This window comes from Schistocerca americana, chromosome 3, assembly GCF_021461395.2.
Source record: "Schistocerca americana isolate TAMUIC-IGC-003095 chromosome 3, iqSchAmer2.1, whole genome shotgun sequence".
Lineage (NCBI taxonomy): Eukaryota > Metazoa > Arthropoda > Insecta > Orthoptera > Acrididae > Schistocerca > Schistocerca americana.
The window spans coordinates 232,451,754-232,475,133 of NC_060121.1; the positions used below are offsets into that span (position 1 = coordinate 232,451,754).

At 39.2% G+C, this 23,380-nt stretch overlaps 1 protein-coding gene across 1 annotated transcript in view; it reads right to left on the reverse strand.

The window, feature by feature from the left end:
* Positions 1-519: 519 nt before the first annotated feature.
* The window catches only part of LOC124606774, a 243,173-nt gene continuing 220,312 nt past the window's right edge, over positions 520-23,380 (reverse strand). Inside the window, exons 13-14 of the mRNA XM_047138830.1 lie at positions 21,534-21,661; positions 520-762 (exon numbers count right to left, since the gene is read on the reverse strand). Of these exons, the coding sequence (XP_046994786.1) occupies positions 712-762; positions 21,534-21,661 (179 nt within the window). The 3' untranslated portion in view covers positions 520-711. The remainder of the gene's footprint in view (positions 763-21,533; positions 21,662-23,380) is intronic.

Genomic DNA, 23,380 nt, shown 5'->3' on the forward strand with positions numbered 1-23,380 from the left:
AAAAGTGGATTGTAGCTGTTTTGGCAACCACTCTCTGATGTATAAGGTTTAATTGTGGCTTTACTGATAGGTGATATGGTAAAAATGTAGTCTTATATGTCAAATATAGAATAATAAGTAGTTTTAATTGCTGAGTATATCAACAAACACTAGTGCTCTAGCTGTCCAGCAGTAAAGGTTTGTCTCCTAATTACACAACATCTGTATGCTACCCAAGTTCAAAGGTAATAAAATTATGAGAACTGTGTCATGTTATTACATTGTTGCTACAGGTCATATAAGGCAATAGTATTTGCGAAGCACAATGAAATGAAGATTAACAGAAATAATGACAACAAAAAGTTACTTCGTGTTGTCTCAACTTTTGATGCATCACAATTAACCATGTTTATTACAGTTTTTATTGTAAATATTGAGTCACTATTTCTAATAAAATATTTATTTATTTTCAGTAACAAGTGCCATAACAAGAATATAAATATACAGTGCCATAGCAAGAATATAAATATACAGTTAGAAGATATTATATTATATATATTATCACAAAGGAATATAAAATCAAAAATAGTATGAAATTAAAGTAAAAAAATCATGGTAAGGCAGCTGTTGCTCCTAATCTAAAGGGATAATCAAGCTTATGGAGTTACAAGCTTGTTATATCAGTCCATCCATTCAGTGATAAATGGTAATGGTTTTACAATTCCATAATTATTAAGGACTACTATGTTCTTCTTGTGAGCTTGTATTTGATGCTGCATCAATCTGCAATAATTAACAAAATTAATAAGTAATAAAGTTAGTAATAAAACTAATGAAAATATAAGCTACAAAAATTAATAAGTAAAAATAAGTTGTGGAAGATGGGTTACAGTAAATAAAAGCATGGACAAGAAATACCAAAGGAGAACCATGGGAAAACATGGAAAAAATGAAGGAAGGGGAAGAAGGAGAGAAAAAGATCTGTAAAAAAAGTGTTGCACAGCAGATCATTTGAACCAAAAGCCCAACTGCATTCTATTTAAAGAAAGAGTAATGATTCAAAACAAGGAATAATTATGATAAAATTCATTTTAGGAGAGGTTTTCAGGATAGTCAAAGAATTGTCTGAAGCACACATATTCATTATAGCTGCAATATTTATCAGTAATTTGAAAAAGCTTTTCTGGAGCAGTACTGGTTGCAGATAAAACAAATAAAAATGCAGGCATCACTGTTGTTTGTATCTGGCTACCAATGGTATGACTGGAAGGAATTCACAGGTAATAGGTACATGGACCATAGAATCATTTTCAGGGTATAGGATTTTGTTACAGAGGCTATCAGTGTCTTCATTTATTATCATAACACAGTATCAGCACTCTGATTTTGTAATTTTCATGGTGTGGGGTTCAGTTCCATCAATTTAGATTCATTATTTGGGTACCTTTTATGAAGATAACAATTATGAGTGTGTTTATGGCAGATTCAATTTAGCCATAAACAATTTTATATATTTTGTTCTTATATTGTAAAGTTTTAAAGCCATGAAAATTATTTAATTTTGTTAAAATGCACATATAATCTGAACAACATTTGTCTGCTTGTGTCTGTGTATGTGTGGATGGATATGTATGTGTGTGCGAGTGTATACCTGTCCTTTTTCCCTCTAAGGTAAGTCTTTCCGCTCCCGGGATTGGAATGACTCCTTACCCTCTCCCTTAAAACCCACATCCTTTTGTCTTTCCCTCTCCTTTCCTCTTTCCTGATGAGACAACAGTTTGTTGCGAAAGCTTGAATTTTGTGTGTATGTTTGTGTGCCTATCGACCTGCCAGCACTTTCGTTCGGTAAGTCACATCATCTGTGTTTTTAGATATACACTCCTGGAAATTGAAATAAGAACACCGTGAATTCATTGTCCCAGGAAGGGGAAACTTTATTGACACATTCCTGGGGTCAGATACATCACATGATCACACTGACAGAACCACAGGCACATAGACACAGGCAACAGAGCGTGCACAATGTCAGCACTAGTACAGTGTATATCCACCTTTCACAGCAATGCAGGCTGCTATTCTTCCATGGAGACGATCGTAGAGATGCTGGATGTAGTCCCGTGGAGTGGCTTGCTATGCCATTTCCACCTGGCACCTCAGTTGGACCAGCGTTCGTGCTGGACGTGCAGACCACGTGAGACGACGCTTCATCCAGTCCCAAACATGCTCAATGGGGGACAGATCCGGAGATCTTGCTGGCCAGGGTAGTTGACTTACACCTTCTAGAGCACGTTGGGTGGCACGGGATACATGCGGACGTGCATTGTCCTGTTGGAACAGCAAGTTCCCTTGCCGGTCTAGGAATGGTAGAACGATGGATTCAATGACGGTTTGGATGTACCGTGCACTATTCAGTGTCCCCTCGACGATCACCAGTGGTGTACGGCCAGTGTAGGAGATCGCTCCCCACACCATGATGCCGGGTGTTGGCCCTGTGTGCGTCGGTCGTAGGCAGTCCTGATTGTGGCGCTCACCTGCACGGCGCCAAACACGCATACGACCATCATTGGCACCAAGGCAGAAGCGGCTCTCACCGCTGAAGACGACACGTCTCCATTCGTCCCTCCATTCATGCCTGTCGTGACACCACTGGAGGCGGGCTGCACGATGTTGGGGCGTGAGCGGAAGACGGCCTAACGGTGTGCGGGACCGTAGCCCAGCTTCATGGAGACGGTTGCAAATGGTCCTCGCCGATACCCCAGGAGCAACAGTGTCCCTAATTTGCTGGGAAGTGGCGGCGCGGTCCCCTACGGCACTGCGTAGGATCCTACGGTCTTGGCGTGCATCCGTGCGTCGCTGCGGTCTGGTCCCAGGTCGACGGGCACGTGCACCTTCCGCCGACCACTGGCGACAACATCGATGTACTGTGGAGACCTCACGCCCCACGTGTTGAGCAATTTGGCGGTACGTCCACCCGGCCTCCCGCATGCCCACTATACGCCCTCGCTCAAAGTCCGTCAACTGCACATACGGTTCACGTCCATGCTGTCACGGCATGCTACCAGTGTTAAAGACTGCGATGGAGCTCCGTATGCCATGGCAAACTGGCTGACACTGACGGCGGCGGTGCACAAATGCTGCGCAGCTAGCGCCATTCGACGGCCAACACCGCTGTTCCTGGTGTGTCCGCTGTGCCGTGCGTGTGATCATTGCTTGTACAGCCCTCTCGCAGTGTCCGGAGCAAGTATGGTGGGTCTGACACACCGGTGTCAATGTGTTCTTTTTTCCATTTCCAGGAGTGTATTTTTTGTTCACCACAGGATCAACTTAACCAACACTTTTTCGCCTTTTTTCATACCAGATCTCCAGTTACTTTCTAGTTCACCCTTATCTCTCCCCATATATTTTTATCTTTCATTTTCATTTGGTCTGCTTGTGTCTTTATATGTGTGGATGGATATGTGTGTGTGTGCGAGTGTATACCCGTCCTTTTTTCCCCCTAAGGTAAGTCTTTCTGCTCCCGGGATTGGAATGACTCCTTACCCTCTCCCTTAAAACCCACTTCCTTTCGTCTTTCCCTCTCCTTCCCTCTTTCCTGATGAGGCAACAGTTTGTTGCGAAAGCTTGAATTTTGTGTGTATATTTGTGGTTGTTTGTGTGTCTGTCGACCTGCCAGCACTTTCATTTGGTAAGTCAAATCATCTTTGTATTGCTCAAAAGCTACTACTGATTCATTAGAATATTCCTTATACTTTTTTTATGTGATCTTTCGATAAATGTTTCAATTATTATGATATAATAAAACAAATTCTACAGAACAGTAGCAAGCAAAAGGTCATAAAATGAAACCTATAAAGAGTTGTGTAGAATATTCATATTAATAGAGTAGGTATGAAACTGAAATTACAGTTTAATATGGGATGTAATGTGTCACTTCTCTAATGCAACAGACACACCTTACAGACCTATTTACATCTATACATTTACCAAGTGAGAAAATAACTGAGAATGCATTTCTTCAATTGACTGTTTAATTTTCTCATCATGCTACCAAGACATTAAAGGCCTGGTGGAAACACTTTTGCCCATTTTATGTTTACATAATGTCTCATTTATTCATAAGAATTCCCTATGCAAATGTTTTAACAATAAATAGTGGCCATAGTAGACACTGTTTTGTAGAGAGAACAGGTATTAATGGCAAAACTCATAAAGGAGAAGACATATTACAACATGATTGCCCAAGCAACAAAGATAGTTTTATTTACTAGGAATTGATTTCATCGGCAACTGATATGGTGCAACAGCAATCAAAAGAAATACTCCGACTGTGCATCTCTGATAGTGCCCTTATGATTAGTTGATGTAATTATGCATAAATCAAAACTTTTTGATTGAAGTTTTTTTGAAAGATCAAGAATGTGACAAGATAAATTTAGTTTGTAAGTCATACAAACTCAAGGATTCATTCTATTTGTTGAATTTCAATTTTAAATTCATATACTGTAAAACGTAACACTGTGTATTATTTCCTAACATCTAGTACCTGGCATTGTGGCAAGGATGAGGCAGTGGCATGGCCATATAGAGTAGCCAGCCAGGGTTGGTCATGATCAAAGAATTTCCCAACAACCATACAATAATTAAGGACAAAAGTAGTTTTCAGAAAAATACTATGAATGCTAGAAAATGTATAACAAAATAAGGTACTGTTTCAAAAATCTCAGAAAGAAGATTATTATGATAAATAGATGTAAACTATGTGATGAATAGAAGAATAAGTGGATGCACCATAGTCCTTAATTTATTATAGTCCAACAAAACCAATAAAACCATTAAATGGTACTTGTTAGCCACATAACCAGAGTATCATTCAACTCAGCCATTGAATGATATTGACATAAAAATGGAACTTGTACAAATTGATTAATTTCATATTGATAACAGCTACACAACAGTGAATACATTTACTGTTATGTGAAATGTATATAGTGTTACTTACCATATAGAGGCAGCACAGAATGACAAACAGCCAGTGTGAAAAAAAAAAAGACTACTGCATATTATCAGCTATCAGCCTAAGTCCTTCATCAGATGTAGGGAAAACATGTGCACATTTATATGTGCTTAAGTCACTCACACATGGCCACTGTCATCCAAAGATGCTGGGGCCCAACCAAGAGCCCAGAGATAGCAAAGGCAATGTGTTATGGATTTGTGAATGTGTTTGAATTTTGTCTGTATCTGATGAATGATTTGGTATGATAATATCTCGCAGTCTTTCTTCAGTATGCCTGTCTGCCACACATTTCCTTCTCTATGTGGTGAGTAGCAATCTATCTGTTTCATACTGTTGTTCCATCTTGAATTTTCTATTGTTTGGACGTATTACTCTTATTTAGAGAATAATTACATATAAGCACAATTTTACAAAAATTTAATTAACATTTTACAATTAAACTATGCATTGTAGAAAATTTCAACATCACAATGCCACCATGCTGGAGCTTGACCAAAAACAGGTACCAACCATTTTCCACATTTGTACTAATTGTAAAATTTAGGTAACTTTTCATTTATGTAATTCAATCACATGATGTGGCACTTAAGTTGATTAATTAATTTGATACAAAACAATACAGTATTATTATATTATTTAGTGTAACTTTAATTTGTGGCAGACTTTGGGACTTAAATTTCTTGCAAGTGATGGGCTTTGCACTTTAATTGTTTTTCAAACGTTGAAACTCCAGGTACGAATATCAACAATGTAGCAAAAAGTTGATTGCTACTTACCTTAAAGATGACGAGTTGCAGACAGGCACGATTAAAAGACAATCACATGTAGATTTTGGCTACAGCCTTCATCAGTAAAAACACACACACACACACACACACACACACACACACAGGACTGCAGCACCTCGGGCCAGAATGCAGGGGCTGGACTCCAGTTTTGTTGTTAGGCAGTTCTCATGCCAGAGGTGTAGGCCAACTTCTGCAGGAGGAATTAGGACCAGAATACCAGGTCACAAATTTTTTCAAACCAAGTGCTAGTCTGGATCAGGTGACAGAGGATTTAGGTTCACTCTGTAAAGGATTTACCAGGGAAGACACCGTGGTTATTGTGGGTGGGCCAGGGAACAGCATCAACAGAGATCCTGCGTACAGTATAGAGTGTGACCTGGTAAAGATTGCGTCGGCATCGAGATACATCAATGTTGAATTTGTATCTGTCCTGAGACGCCATGACCGGCCTCATTTGAACTCTTCTGTTGGGAGAGATAGTTTGGAGTTGGAACGGCTGCTTGGGTCGGGTGCGGGGGCTCATATTGGTGTGGTTCCTGTTGATTGTCTCAGTAGGTGGGACTATACCAGGCATGGCCTACATATCAACAGGAAAGGGAAGGGGAAACTGGCTGGGGTAATAGCAGGAAATTTAAGGGGGGGAGGCACTGCCATGAATGGTAAAATACCAGTGGTTACAGGAGTTGGAGCAGCACCTTTTTTAGGATAGGTAAGACAGAAAGATGTCAAGTTCTACGAGAGGTCAGAAGTGAAACAAATCTTCAGTTTAGGAAAGAAATTAAACAGCACAATTCTAGCACATTGGATCACCAATCACAGCTGCCAAATATAAATTTTCACCAATCACCAGAAATTTTATCTCCACCAAGTTGTAACTCAGTCATAGGTAATTGCATTGATGAATTAAAGTCACCCAACCCAGTTGACACAATCTGCCTATCTGAACACAATGTGACCACTGGTATAGGAACTAGGCCTATGCACAATGAGAAACTCAGACAGGAGAGTACTGCAAATGTTAGAATAAGTAAAGGTTCTCATAAAAGTATAATTAAAAATAATTGAAGTATATTTCATCAAAATATTGGGAGTTTAAAGAATAAAATAGAAGAGCTTCTGGTTTGTTTAGAAGATTTAGAAGCTGAGGATGAAATAGATATACTATGCCTGTCTGAGCATCACATTGTTACTGATATGGATAAGGTAAATGTAAGTGGATATAAGCTCTCTGCACATGTAATGAGAGAAAATATGGACAGATGAGGAGTTGCCATATATGTCAAAAGTTATCATTGTGCAAAAAGTATAGAAACAAAAAAGTTTTGTGTAGAGAAACATATAGAAGCATGTGCCTGTGAGCTTAAATTAAATAAAGGCACATTTGTAATTGTAACTGTATATAGGTCCCCATCAGGAAATTTTCATCTATTTCTGAAAAATTTGGACTCCTAGTTGTGCTATCTGTCAGACAGGGGGAAGCAAATTATTATTTGTGGGGACTTCAAAGTAGATTCTCTGAAAGAGGGTAATAGGAAAAATGACCTTGAAGTATTACTCGGTTCTTTCAATCTGACACCCGTTATTGATTTTCCTACTCGGGTGGTAAAGGATAGCAGCTCACTGATAGATAACTTCTTTATAGACCAAGATAAGTTTAACCAGATAAATGCTCAGCCTGTTGAGAATGGTCTTTCTGATCATGGTGCACAGCTAGTTACAATATATGACATAGCTCCATTCAGCAATACTAAACAGTCCTCCAAAGTAGTACGTTCAGTCAACGATTTAACAATTGCAAATTTCAGGGATAGCCTACAACAGTTAGACTGGGATGAGGTGTACCGTGAACCTGATGCCAATTTAAAATATAATTTATTTCATGACATTTTTGTAAATGCATTTGAAAACTGCTTCCCCAAGAAAATAGTTAAATATACTCGTAAGAAACCTTGTAACAAACCATGGCTTACTAAGGGTATAAAAATATCTTGTAACCGGAAAAGGGAAATGTATCTGACAGCAAGAAAGAGTAGTGACCCAGAAACTATCAAACATTATAAAAACTACTGTGTTATATTAAGAAAAGTTATTAAAAAATCCAGAAGTATGTGTATCATCTCTGAAATCAGCAACTCTTATAATAAAATTAAAACAATTTGGAATATTATTAAAAGAGAAATAGGTCAACCAAGAGCACAGGAAGACAGTATTACCATCAAATTGAATGAAAACTTTATGAACAAAAAGTCAAAAGTTGAAAATATTTTTAATAATCATTTTCTAAATGTTGTGGATATAGTAGGATCCAGGTGTTCATAAGAAGATGCTAGGCTTTTAATGGAAGAGGCCATACCTATGCAATTTGATACAATTGAAATCTCACCCACTTCTCCCTCTGAAATTAGGAAAATAATAAACTTGCTTAAAAGCAAGAACTCACATGGAATTGATGGCATTTCCAGCAAAATACTAAAAGCTTGTTCTCAACAGATAAGTAAGATTCTCAGCCACCTGTGTAATAGCTCTCTGGAACAGGGCATTTTCCGTGATAGACTGAAATATGCTATTGTTATACCTTTACATAAAAAGGGGGATAGATCTAATGTCAACAATTACCGTCCAATCTCCCTTCTAACAGCTTTATCCAAAATTTTTGAGAAAGTAATGTATTCAAGAGTAGCTTCACACATCTGTAAAAATGAAGTACTAACAAAATGTCAGTTTGGTTTCCAGAAAGGTTTTTCAACAGAAAATGCCATATATGCTTTCACCAATCAAATTTTGAATGACCTGAATAACCGAACACCACCCATTGGAATTTTTTGTGATCTCTCAAAGGCTTTTGATTGTGTAAATCATGAAATTCTGCTAGAAAAGCTCAAGTATTGTGGCATAAGTGGGACAGTGCACAAATGGTTTAATTCGTACCTAACTGGAAGAGTGCAGAAAGTTGAAATAAGCAGTTCTCATAATATGCAAAGATCAGCACATTCCTCAAACTGGGGAACATTCAAGAATGGGATTCCACAAGGGTCAGTCTTGGGTCCTTTGTTGTTCTTAATATATATTAATGACTTACCATTCTATATTCATGAAGAGGCAAAGTTAGTTCACTTTGCTGATGATACAAGTATAGAAATCACACCTGACAAACAAGAATTAACTGATGAAATTGTCAATACTGTCTTTCAGAAAATTACTAAGTGATTCCTTGTAAACGGACTCTCACTGAACTTTGATAAGACACAGTACATACAGTTCCATACAGTGAATGGTATGACGCTATTAATAAATATAGACCTTAATCAGAAGCATATAGCTAAGGTAGAATATTCCAAATTTTTGGTGTGTCCATTGATGAGAGATTAAATTAGAAGAAACACATTGATGATCTGCTGAAACGTTTGAGTTCACCTACTTATGCAATAAGGGTAATTGCAAATTTTGGTGATAAACATCTTAGTAAATTAGCTTACTATGCCTATTTTCACTCATTGCTTTCATATGGCAACATATTTTGGGGTAATTCATCACTGAGGAATAAAGTATTTATTGCACAAAAGCGTGTAATCAGAATAATAGCTGGAGTCCACCCAAGATCATCCTGCAGATGTTTATTTAAGGATCTAGGGATATTCACAGTAGTTTCTCAGTATATATACACTCTTATGAAATTTGTTATTAACAACCAAACCCAATTCAAAAGTAATAGCAGTGTGCATAACTACAATACTAGGAGAAAGGATGATCTTCACCATTCAAGATTAAATCTAACTTTGGCACAGAAAGGTGTGAATTATACTGCCATTAAAGTCTTTGGTCACTTACCAAATAGTATCAAAAGTCTGACAGATAACCAACAAGTATTTAAGAAGAAATTAAAAGAATTTCTGAATGACAACTCCTTCTACTCCATAGAGGAATTTTTAGATATAAATTAAGAAAAAAAAGAAAAAAATTATTAAAAAAAAATAAAAATTAAAAATTAAAAAAAAAAACACAAAAAAATAAAAAAGTTGTTATATTAACTTAAGTATGTTGTTAAATTAACTTAATTATGTCATGTATTGGAAAATTTGACTCGTTCCACATCATTACGAAATATCGTATTCATGATCCATGGAACTAGTATTAATCTAATCTGATCTAATCTAATCTAATCAGGTGCAGTGTCAGTATGTTGTATGGCAAGGAGATGGGGAAAATAGGAACATGCTCCCCAAAATCCACAAATCCAACAATCCTTGATGCTCCATTGCGGCAGGTTATTGTGCCACCACTGAAATAACTCAGCACTCATTAACCAACACCTCCAACCAATTGTACATAATCTAGCTTCCCATGTCAAAGATACCAACCACTTCCTTCACTGACTCTCCACCATCCCCACCCCTTTACCTCCTGGATCCCTACTTATTACTGTTGACACCACCTCCCTATACAACAACATAGAAAAAAATGGTTCAAATGTCTCTGAGCACTATGGGACTTAACTTCTGAGGTTATCAGTCCCCTAGAACTTAGAATTACTTAAACCTAACTAACCTAAGGACATCACACACATCCATGCCCGAGGCAGGATTCGAACCTGCGACCGTAGCAGTTGCGCGGTTCCAGACTGAAGCGACTAGAACCACTCCTCCACCACGGCCGGCCCAACAACATCCCTCATGCCCATGGTCTTAACACTATTGAACACCACCTCTCCCAACATCCTTCAAACTCCGAACCCACTACCTCATTCCTGATACACCTTACTGACTTTATGCTAACCAACAATTACTTCTCATTTGAAGGGAAGATATATAAACAAATCTGTGGCACAATCATGAGCACCTGTGGGGCACCCTTCCATGCCAACATTTTCATGGGCCGTCCAGAGGAAACCTTCCTAGTCTCCCAAAACACCAAACCCATAGTCTGGTTCAGGTTCATTGATAATATCTTCATGATCAGGATGCAGGGCCAAGATACCCAATCTTCATTCCTTCACAGCCTCAACTCCTTCTCTTCCATCATTTTCATGTGCTCCTCCTGAACACAGTGTACCACCTTCCTAGATGTTGACCTCCTCCTCTCTGATGGCTCCATCTGCACCTCTTCCATTTTAAACCCACCAACCATGAACAGTGGTTGCATTTTGACAGCTGCCTTCCCTTTCATACCCAAAAATCCCTCCCAAATAGCCTGGCTACCCATAGATGGTGTATCTGCAGTGACAAAAACTACCTTGCTCAGTATGCTGAGGGTCTCACCAACACCTTCACACACAGGCACTCTCCCTCAGACCTTGTCTGAAAACAGATCTCCTTGCCATTTCCCCTCACAACCCCAATCCTCCCATCATACCCCAAAACACAGAGGAGTGACCCCTTTGTTCCAGTATCACCCCAGACTGGAACAACTGAATCACATCCTTCAACAGGGCTTTAATTACTGATCATAGTGTCCTGAAATGATGGACATCCTACCTGAGATACTTCCCACTCCTCTTAAAGCAGTTTTCCATTGCCCACCCAACCTCCACAACATCCTAGTCCATCACTATTCCACTCCCACAAGGATCATACCCCTGTGGTAGACCCAGGTGCAAAATCTGTCCAATCCACACACCCACCACTTCCTATTCCAGGCCTATCACAGGTTTATCCTACCCCATCAGGGGCTGGACCACCTGGGAAAGCAGCCATGTCATTTACCAGCTCTGCTGTGATCATTGCACAGCTTTTTATATTGGTATGATGACCAACCAGCTGTCCACCAGGATGAACGCCCGCCACCAAACTGTGACCAAGAGCACAACATGCAGCTGAACATAACACACTTGATTTCAATGGCTGCTTCACTACCTGAGCCATCTGGATCCTTCCCTCCACCACCAGCTTTACTGAACTGCACAGATGGCAGTCATCCTTACAACACATTCTCTGCTCCTGTAATTATCCTGGCCTCAACCTATGGTAACATACTGCTCCACACCATCCACCCAACAGTTTCTACCCCCTATGTCCTATCATCTCCTGCCCATTCTTGTCTCCCACCTTGTTTATTTGCAGCCCTCTGTCAACACATCCACCTGTCTTTCCCCATTCCTCTCATTTTTTCCTTCCTTTTTTCCCCACCTTCCTGCCCCACAACATTCTGACACTGTGCCTGTTGGAGCCTAGTCCCTGCACACTCACCAGACAGCATATGTCTCTCTCCCCACCCATACACTGCTATCTCTTCTCCTTCCCCTTCCCCCTTCCCCCCTCCTCCCCTTACCCCTTTCTGCCCTTCTCCCTTTCCCCTCCCTCTCCCCTTCCAGATTGCTGCTTGCATTCCATGTGATATTGCATTATGGCCTGAGAAGCTGGAGTTGGCAGTCATATGTGCAGGATGTGTCCTTGCTTTTTTGTGTTTGTGTTTGTGTGTGTGTGTGTGTGTGTGTGTGTGTGTGTGTGTGTGTGTGTGTTTGTGTTTGTGTTTGTGTGTGTGTGTGTGGGTGAGAGAGAGAGAGAGAGAGAGAGAGAGAGAGAGAGAGAGAGAATGTATGTTTTTTGTGTGTGTGTCACTCTACTGATGAAGACTGTGGCTGAAAGCTACAGGTGAGCATCTTTTAATCATGCCTGTCTGCAACTTTAGGTATCTTCTTTATGATAAGTAGCAATCTATCTTTTCCTACATTGTTAATTATTTTTCAGCCATTTTAGTCATCTGTCATGCAGCTGATCATTTGTGCATGATTTCAAATTGTGCATTCAGTGAGTGCTTGCTATATATACAGCTTATACTCCCACAGTATATATACAGCTTATACTGCCACAGTTTCGGCTAGTCCATTTTTCTGGTTAATCAAGCCCATTAACTTGAACTTTATCTTCATTTCCATATTTATGAAACTAATGCAAAAATGTGTGACAACAAATAGATTTTCCAATATAGTCACATGTTATTCTCAGCTTATCAATATTGGTTGTGGATCATCTTACTGGAAGAAATAAGGAACACTCACTAAGACATGGCCATTATGCATTTAGGACTATACTGTATGATTTGTTCATGTTTGAACAGTGTCAGTGACAGAAACTGCAAGGTACATTGTCCACAGTTGCTTGAAGATATAAGACACTGACAAAACTTCAGCATAAAAAGTAACATTGTCAGAACAGCTAGTGGCAGTGGGAGTAATCATTATCCAGATTGTACATGTAGATGCATGTGGATGGGACCAGTATGGTGCACAATGAAAGCAACAGAGACAGGCAAGTACCAACAGCATTGGTTTTATAAAGAGTAGTTATTGGAGTTGCTAGCCATGTCATGCTATATGAAATTACTTAGTTATGAAGAAATAATGGTTGAAAAACCATAAAAGTATGGCTAGGAGCCCAGAATCTTGTGGAAGGGGGGAGGGGGGGAGGATAGTGTTAGAGAGGACTTTGAAACTGTGAGAAAAACTTTTGGGAGCAAGTGTAAGAAAATCATTGAACTCCAAAAAATAAATTCAAACAAAATTGGAGGGAACGGGGAAGGAAACAGATAATTGAGACTCCAGTTACCCAAAGTTTTCTGGCAGATGAAAACTAAATCACAAACTTTATTTATTCAGCCACACACAATGTGAATAGTATGGGTGTCTTAAAAATATTCACAGAGTATAAAAACACACATAAAATATTTATTACATTGCACATTTGTACAGCTTTTGTCAGTATTATATTGTACACTTCGTAAAATGCCTCTTGACCGTAACACTTAATGATTCAAAATCATTTTTATAATTTATTTTGAAGATAATGATGAATACTACAAACACTTAAATGATAACTAACTTAAACCCTCAGCTGTCAACAGGTGTTGTTGGTATACCTCGATGTGGACAGCTGAAAATGTGTGCCCCGACCAGGACTCGAACCCAGGATCTCCTGCTTACATGGCAGACGCTCTATCCATCTGAGCCACCGAGGACACAGTTGAATAGTGCGACTGCAGGGAATTATCCCTTGCATGCTTCCCGTGAGACTCACATTCCCAACTGTCCACAATTCTACATATGTAATGTACCTTATAGACATGTATGTAGAATTGTGCACGGTTGGGAATGTGAGTCTCACAGGAAGCGTGTAAGGGATAAGTCCCTGCAGTCGCGCTATTCAACTGTGTCCTTGGTGGCTCAGATGGATAGAGCATCTGCCATGTTAGCAGGAGATCTTGGGTTCGAGTCCTGGTCGGGGCACACATTTTCAGGTGTCCACATCGAGGTATATCAACAACACCTGTCGGCAGCTGAGGTTTTCAGTTAGTTATCATTTATTCCAGGGAAAAGCTGCACGGTCATCAACAGTATTCTGTTCTTTCGAGAACAGTTACTGTCTTCATATATATACTACAAACACTTTTTGTAATAAATAAATTTTTAAACCTTACGTGGAGGTATGTAAGTCATGGTCCATGGAACTCTTCTATCCCCGAAGTTTCATCCAAAGCTAGGTTGGACATCTTCAGAGGTGCTCCTGGTTGTGCTGAGCCTTGCCGACTGATGAGTCAGACATCAAAGAATGGCCTAAATACCATGGAAAGTGGGTGTGGTCTGGATTTCATGTGATAGCAGAGATGAGCTTTGTCAAACATAAAATATAACTATCAATCATAGTATGTCAAAGATAAAAACTCCTCATTGATTCTGTAGCGCCACTGCCCATATATCACTGAGTTTCATAGCTTTTTCTTTTCTGTTAAAATTATCACCATGTTTATATATTTCAATGGCTTCTCTATATAACTGTGGATTCGTTTGTCATAGTACATAGATCTTCAGTTTCCGAAAATTTCACTAGGTGATCACCCGACTGAAGAGCATGTTCTGCCATGGCTGACTTGTCTGTTTTCCCTAGTTGGCAAAGACTTTTATGTTCCTTCAACCGTGTATTCACACTTCTCTTTGTAGTTCCAATGTAGACCCTACCACATGTACACGGAATCTTGTATACACCACTTGCAGACAGAGGGGTATGTTTATCCTTAATGGAACAACCTATTTTCTTAGTCGGTCTGAAAATTGGCCGAACGTTATGTTTTCTCAAAATCTTTCTGATTTGACCCATTACTTTTTTGATGAAAGGTAGAAAAACCATGTTCTTCCATTGCTGTGTCCTATCGTTGTCCTTAGGCCTCCTGTTGTTCGGTCACAAAACTCTATTTATTTCCTTACTAGAGTACCCATTCTTCTCAATAGCCTGCTTTAGATGTTTTAACTCAGCGTCCAGGTATTCCAGTGCACAAATCCTTTTAGCTCTGTCCACTAGACTTTTAATTACACCTCATTTCTGTTGTGGATGATGTCTGGAATCCTTATGCAAGTATCTGTCAGTATGTGTAACCTTCCAAAAGAATTTATGTTTCAAGCTGCACATCAGTCTGCCTCATAACGAAGACATCCAAGAAGGATATTGCATTGTCTTTCTCCATTTCCATGGTAAACTGGATTTTAGGATTTATACTATTTAAATAAGAAAATAACTCCTCTAAAGCTTTTTTGCCATGTGACCAAACCACAAATGTATCATCCATGTATCGATACAATCAACATGGTTTCTTATTCGCTTTTTCCAGAGCTAATAGTTCGAATTTTTCCATGTAAAAATTGGTGATGGTAGGACTCAATGGGTTACCCATGGCCAAACCATCAACCTGCTCTTAAAACTCATCCTCGCACTGGAACTGACTACAGGTGAGACAGTGACTGAAAAGAGCAGTAAAACCTGCTGGGAAAACATCTGCTATGTAAACCATAAATTTGTTAAGCAGAATCATCGTAAATAAAGACACTATGTCAAAACTAATACAAATATCCTCAGGAGCCAAAGTTAGTCCCTTCAGTTTCTCAATGAAATGACATGAGTCTTTTACATAAGAATCAGCTCGGCCAACATATGGTTGTAAACAAGATGCCAGATAACTTGCTATTTGGTACGTTGGGAAATTAATAGCACTGACAATGGGTCTCAGAGGAAGGTTAATCTTATGAACTTTAGGTAGGCCATAAAGTCTGGGACACATAGCTTCACTCCTCAACAAACCTTTCTTCGCCTCCTTTTGAATTGAAGTAGATGACTATCAACATATTTGTTTTCCTCAATATGCTAGCTGTAGGGTCTTCCTTAACTTTATTGTATTGTCCTGATGTTAAAAGATCCAAAATCTTACTTCTATAATCCTCTTTATTCATAACAACAGTAGCATTGCCTTTGTCAGAAGGAAGAACCACTATCCCTTTGTCTGCATTTAAATCTCTAAGAGTCCTTCCCTCACCTTTTGTTAGGTTACTTTCCATAGGTTTACTGCGGCACAAGACCCTGGTAGTTTCGATGTGAATTGCATTTGCAGTTTCTTTAGGGAGGGTACGTACTCATGCTTCTGCATTCACATTTATCTCCCCAAAGAAACATCCGACTCATCAGTCAGCAAGACTCAGCACAACCAGGAGCACCTCTGAAGATGTCCAATGTAGTTTTAGATGAAACAAAGGGATATAAGAGTTCCATGGACCACAGCCATACTACCTGGAAGAATTCTTGGCCACTGAGACATCCAGTCGCGAAAGCCTTCATTGTATGTAAGTCAAATTTGTCTTTGAGTGCTCCCCAAGTCTTTCATTTAACTTTCAAACTATGGAAAATCCAGGATGGAATGTAACAATATTATGAGAAGGAAAGTTGCCACTCACTATAGAGGAGGACCGAGCGAGGTGGCGCAGTGGTAGCACACTGGACTCGCATTCGGGAGGACGACGGTTCAATCCCGCGTCCGGCCATCCTGATTTAGGTTTTCTGTGATTTCCCTAAATCGCTCCAGGCAACTGCTGGGATGGTTCCTTTGAAAGGGCACGGCCGACTTCCTTCCCCATCCTTTCATAATTCGATGAGACTGATGACCTCGCTGTTTGGTCTCTTTCCCCCAAACAACCCAACCCAACCATAGAGGAGGCTGCTGCAGGGAGGGGTAGGGATAGTATGGTGGGGGTGGTTGACAGTGAAGTGCTGCAGTTCAAATGGTGGGCAGGGGAGAGGTGGGAACATTTGTAAATTGTCTCTCCACCTCTCCCTTACCTCCTTACCCCCATCCAGTCGCCACTCCCATCATGCACTGGTGCTGCTGCTCGCAGTGTGGTTTCAGTTGCCTGAGACTGCAGTCATGTGTGTGAGTTGCATTTGCTTGGGTGTGTGTGTGTGTGTGTGTGTGTGTGTGTGTGTGTGTGTGTGTGTCTGTGTCTGTGCATATGTGTGTCTGTTGTTGATGAAGGCCAATGGCTGAAAGCTTTAACTGTGAGAGTCTTTTTGTTGTGCCTTTCATATACCTTTATTTGTCATAAAACACATTTTTGAGCTTTCATTTTCTTTTTCATGCTGACACATAAGTGGTGACTGGATCTGGCCCAGTGCTCATGTATCTACATCTACTTCTAAGTACATACTATGCAAACTACTGTGAAGGGCATGTAACAAGATGTACCCCACTGTATTCTTGTTCCATTTGTGCACAGGAAGACTGACTTCTTACATATCTCTGTGTATGAAGTAATTAGTATAGTTTAGTTTCATGGTTCCTATCTGAGGGAATCGTAAGGGTAGGGGTCAGTTAAAGTTTATTCCTAAATTCTTCATTTAATATTGGTTCTTGAATCTTTGTAAATAGGCTTTTGTGGTATTAATGGTACTTATCTTCAAGTGTCTGCCAATACAGACGTTTCAGACTTTAAATTAAATTTTTCCTTTGATTCAACAAATCTGTGACTATTTGTACTTTCTTCTTTCAATATGTTTAATATTTGTTATTTGTCCCACTTAGCGTGTCCCACACACTCAGCCAGTGCTCTAAGATATGATGTAGAACTGTTTTATATGGAGTCTCCTATGCAAGTTGATTGCATTATTCTAGTATCTTGCCAATACACTGCATCTGCTGCCTGTTTTATCTATGACTGAGCCTACGTCATCATGCTACTTAATAATGCCACTCGAGGTTACAATCATGTTGTGAATTGACTAATTCCAATTGTGTCTTGTTGACACTGCTGTGATAGGACATTATCTTTCTCTATTTCGTGATGTTTGCAGTTTTACATTTCTGAAAATTTAAAGCAAGTTGCCAATCTTTGAACTGCTTGAAACTGGAGATCTGCCTGAATATTTGTGCAGCTTTTTTCAGATACTACTTCACTATAGATAATCATCTGCAAAAAGTTTGAGGTTACATTTAATATTGTCTACCACATAATTGACATGCAATATGAGCATTATGAAGCCAAGCATGCCTGATGTTACATCTATAGAAGAGTCTCCATCCAGGATAACACAGTGTATAATGCCTGCATCATGAACAGTGGTGTAGCAAACACAACTGGTGCCCCAGACACGAAGCTTTATTAACATCCTTCCACCCCGAGCCCCACATCCATGTCGGCGTCTGGGGTATGACGCTAAACTTTATTGCCCCCTCCCTCTCCAGAAACAAATGTAGAAATATAATACACTACTGGGCATTAAAATTGCTACACCAAGAAGAAATGCTGATGATAAATGGGTATTCATTCGATAAATATATTATACTAGAAGTGACATGTGATTACATTTTCATGCAATTTGGGTGCATAGATCCTGAGAAATCAGTACCCAGAGCAACCACCTCTGGCCGTAATAACGGCCTTGATACACCTGGGCATTGAGTCAAACAGAGCTTGGATGGTGTGTACAGGTACAGCTGCCCATGCAGCTTCAACACGGTACCACAGTTCATCAAGAGTAGTGACTGGCGTATTGTGACAAGCCAGTTGCTCGGCCACCATTGACCAGACGTTTTCAATTGGTGGGAGGTCTGGAGAATGTGCTGGCCAGGGCAGCAGTCGAACGTTTCCTGTAATCAGAAAGGCCCATACAGGACCTGCAACATGCGGTCGTGCATTATCCTGCTGAAAGGTATGGTTTCGCAGGGTTCGAATGAAGGGTAGAGCCACGGGTCGTAACACATCTGAAATGTAACGTCCACTGTTCAAAGTGCTGTCAATGCAAACAAGAGGTGACCGAGACGTGTAACCAATGGCACCACATACCATCACGCTGGGTGATATGCCAGTATGGCGATGACAAATACACGCTTCCAATGTGCGTTCACTGCGATGTCGTCAAACATGGATGTGACCATCATGATGCTGTAAACAGAACCTGGATTCATCCGTAAAAGTTACGTTTTGCCATTTGTGTACCCAGGTCCGTCATTGAGTACACCATCACAGGCGCTCCTGTCTGTGATGCAGCGTCAAAGGTAACCGCAGCCATGGTCACTGAGCTGATAGTTCATGCTGCTGCAAACGTCGTCCAACTGTTCGGCAGATGGTTGTTGTCTTGCAAACGTCCCCATCTGGTGACTCAGGGATCAAGATGTGGCTGTACAATCCGTTACAGTCATGCTGATAAGATGCTGTCATCTTTACTGCTAGTGATATGAGGCCATTGGGATCCAGCACGGCAATCCGTATTACCCTCTGGAACCCACCGATTCCATATTCTGCTAACAGTCGTTGGATCTCGACCAACGCGAGCAGCAATGTCGTGATACGATAAACCGCTATCGCGATAGGCTACAATCCGACCTTTATCAAAGTCAGAAACGTGATGCTACGCATTTCTCCTCCTTACATGAGGCATCACAACAACCTTTCACCAGGCAATGCCGGTCAACTGCTGTTTGTGTGTGAGAAATCGGTTGGAATCTTTCCTCATGCCAGCACATTGTAGGTGTCGCCACTGGCACCAACCTTGTGTGAATGCTCTGAAAAGGTAATCATTTGCATATCGCAATATCTTCTTCCTGTCGGTTAAATTTCACGTCTGTAGCACGTCATCTTCGTGGTGTAGCAATTTATCTTGTTTGTCTTGAAGACCAATTGGTGCCCTTCTGCAAGTGATGCCTGGGGCATTATGGACCTTCTTGCCCCTCGCCCTCTCCTTGATATACCACTGACCATAAACCCTCCCCCCCCCCCCCCCCCCCTGCCTACACTTTTGTTATCAAAAACAATCATTGGTTGTTCTTGTACAAATTTTTAGAAATTATATCACTAATTTATGCATCCATTTTACCTTAGAAGGAAGTTCATAATAACACTTAAAACTAAAAAAAAATGAACTCATCTGGTTCTTGCAGATCTTAATCAAAATTATGGCTCATTCAGTAACTGTTTTCATCTAGTTGGCATGATGGGTTCAGTTCTTGACAATTAAGGACTCTCTCATGTAATGAAGCCTTATTATTTTCTTCACATAATATTTCAGTATAATTTCATGACTCCTATTCCCATGTTTTAACATAACAATTTCATGATAAATACTTCAAAAAATTCCTCTGTAGCCCACTGAAACACTACTACTTCTGATACTCCATAGCTGTCTAATACACAACTACTACTACTACTGCTGATAATACTCATTAACAGACTGTACTGTACTAATACACAAAAGTCAGCAACAAAGTTATCATAGCTCACAGCTATCTGAATACATCAATCTTTACATCCAAAGAAATGTGTTCAGTATCAATATGATCTGAATTATTTAAAAAAGAAACAAATATATTTAACATTTCATGAAAGCAATGATTACAGGAAACAATAAGTGTTATATTAATGATGTGTCAAGGAGATAAATACCTTAGTATTTGGTGTATCATAATCTATGATACTCCACAAAAAATGAGGTATCTGTGCAGTTTCATTATACATACCAAAAGATCCTCAGTCCAGTGACATATTTTGTTTGTTACCTCATATGATTGTTCTTTCAATCATAGATGTTGGTGTGGTACTGAGTCAAATGCTTTTTGGAAGTCAAGACATAATGCATCCACTGATTACCTCGATCCATGAGTTTCAAGATGACATTTGCAAAACACTTAAGTCAGGCTTTTCATGACTGCTATTTTATATTACATAGTGGTTGGCCTGGAGGAGATGTCCTGTTAAAATACCTCATTATAATCAAACTCAAAATGTGTCCTAAGATTCTACACCACATATCTGTCAGTGCTATTGGACGGTAGTTCTGTGTGTCACTTTTGTTATTCTTTTTCTAGATAGCCAGACCTATGCTTTCTTCTAAACACTAGGAACAGTATTTTATTCAAGGGCTTCTTGGTATATTATGGTTAAAATGAAGGTAACTCAGCTGAGTACAGAAACTAAAAGTGATTCCATAGGCCCTGAAACCTTGTATATACCTAAAATTAACTGCTGTGTATACAGATGTCACATTTGTACAGATTTGTAAGCATGGTCCAATTTCTTCACTTCTATGTCTGCATATACTGGTGTGTTTAAGGTTCACACCCTATATCACAAACTTTTTCATGAATGTTTATTTGTAGAATTCTACATAATATGATGACACCCCCAAAAACGTGTAACACATTATTAAATAATTGTTATTTTGCAATCAAGACTGTTGTCTTTCGAAAATAATTCATAACAGTTGCTGTACTAGCAAGCCAATGTGGTGGAAAAGATATTACCAGGGTAACTTGTTTGAATGGCAGAGATAAATACTACTTTTTGTCTTTATTTGCTAAATTGTTTATATGAATGTTCTTATTGAGTTTACTCACCTAGAAACAAGATGTTACAGGACTGTCTGAAACTGGTTGTAACACACTAATAGTAGGATTACTAATGACACTCACATATGTTTTTGTGATATATCTGAAACATAAAGACTTACTGAATGTCTTTGTTGTGGAGCTTTCCTCTTTTTCCTCAGGTACCATACACCAAAAATAGCAACACCTGTGACAAACATTAATGCTCCCACTATTGTACCTATAATAGTGCCTAAAGACCAAGACAGATCTGCAAAAGAATAAGAGTTCAGTATAGTAGAACACTGAAAACATATACAAAACTTGAACAAAAAAGGCAATCCCCAAAAATGTGCAGCCATTGACCTACTACAGATCATGTTTTCTTTAACTAAGCATTCAGACACTGCAGATACTCACAGACACAAAATTATAAGACCAGCACATCATTACATAATTGATAAGTTAATTAGTTAGTAAGTCAGTTACTTGATCCATTGGTTAAATTCATGATAAACATTGAGATGTATATACGACTAAAGAAATAAAAAGTAATATTTATACAGCTATGTGTTGGCCACTTACAGGTTTGTAATTTTTTTAATAATGACTAATTATCTCTACTCAAGAATATCTTTATGGTATAGAAAGAATTGTTAAAAAGAAACTACCTTAATCTACATTTGAAAACAATTCTGCTATCTGTCAGACATTTTATTTCCATGGGTAGGCTGTCAAAGAGTTTTGTATTTGCATTTTTGACACCTTTCTGTGCCAGAGTTAGATTCATTAAAGGGTAAGGAAGATCTTTTTTCTTCCAGTATGAATATTTTTGTGACTCTAAAATACAGATGGATTATTGACGAAATTTCATGAGTGAATAAATGTACTGTGAGGGCATGGCTAATATTCCCAGCTGCTTAAATTGATACCTGTTTGCTTAAAGTGATTCCTGCAAGATGTACAAGGTGTGAGCAAAAAGTAAGGGAAATTTTAATTCTGCAGGCTTTATATATCAGATTTTCAATTGTCTTTTGTCTTGTTGGCACACATGTACCTGATGTATGTTTGCGGTTTCACCTGTTTTGAATATTTAGTTCCTGCTGACAGCTGATAAGGCTATACATATTTCCAAATGCTCAATGAATTTTTATTTTACAATAACATGAATCAAAGAATCTACATTAAAGGACTAAAATGCAGCACTGATTGAAAATGTCGACTGTGGCTTTTGACAAATCTGCTATGAGTAAGACATGAGTTTACAAGTAGTATAAACTTTTTACAGAAGGTTAAGAAGTTGCTGAAGACAATGACCTCTCAGGATACCCTACCACATCAATTCTGGATGACAATATGGAAGAAGTAAAAAAAATGGTTCTGGAAAATTGCCAAATCATCATCAGAGAGGTTGCTGATGATATTGGCATATTCCTTGGCTCATGCCTAGCAATATTTTCTGACGATTTGGGCTGAATCATGTAGCAGCAAAGTTTGGTCTGAAATTGTTAAATTTTGACCAAAAATGATGTCTCTCAGAAATTGCTAAATGAAGTCGACAATGATCCAGAACTTCTAAATAAAGTTATAACAGGTGAAAAAACATGGATATGGGGATACAACACTGAAACCAAGACCTAATCATCCAAATGGAAATTGCTTGACCCAAGACGAAAAAAAAAATGACAAGTATGATCACATATCAAGGTTCTTCTCACTGCTGTGTTTGTTTACAATGGCATTGTGCAATGTAAGGTCTCGCCTTATGGTCATATGGTCAATAAGGAATACCACTTGGAAGTTACATGTTGTTAATGTGAAGCAGTCCAAAAAACAACCAGAATTGTGGCAAAACTATGCATGGAAATTGTATCATCATATTTCTCCCACCCATACCGCAATATTACCTGAGCATGGCACTCTGCAACTTCTTTCTGTTCCTGAGAATTAAGAGAACCATGAAAGGATGTTGTTTTTCCACCACTGATGA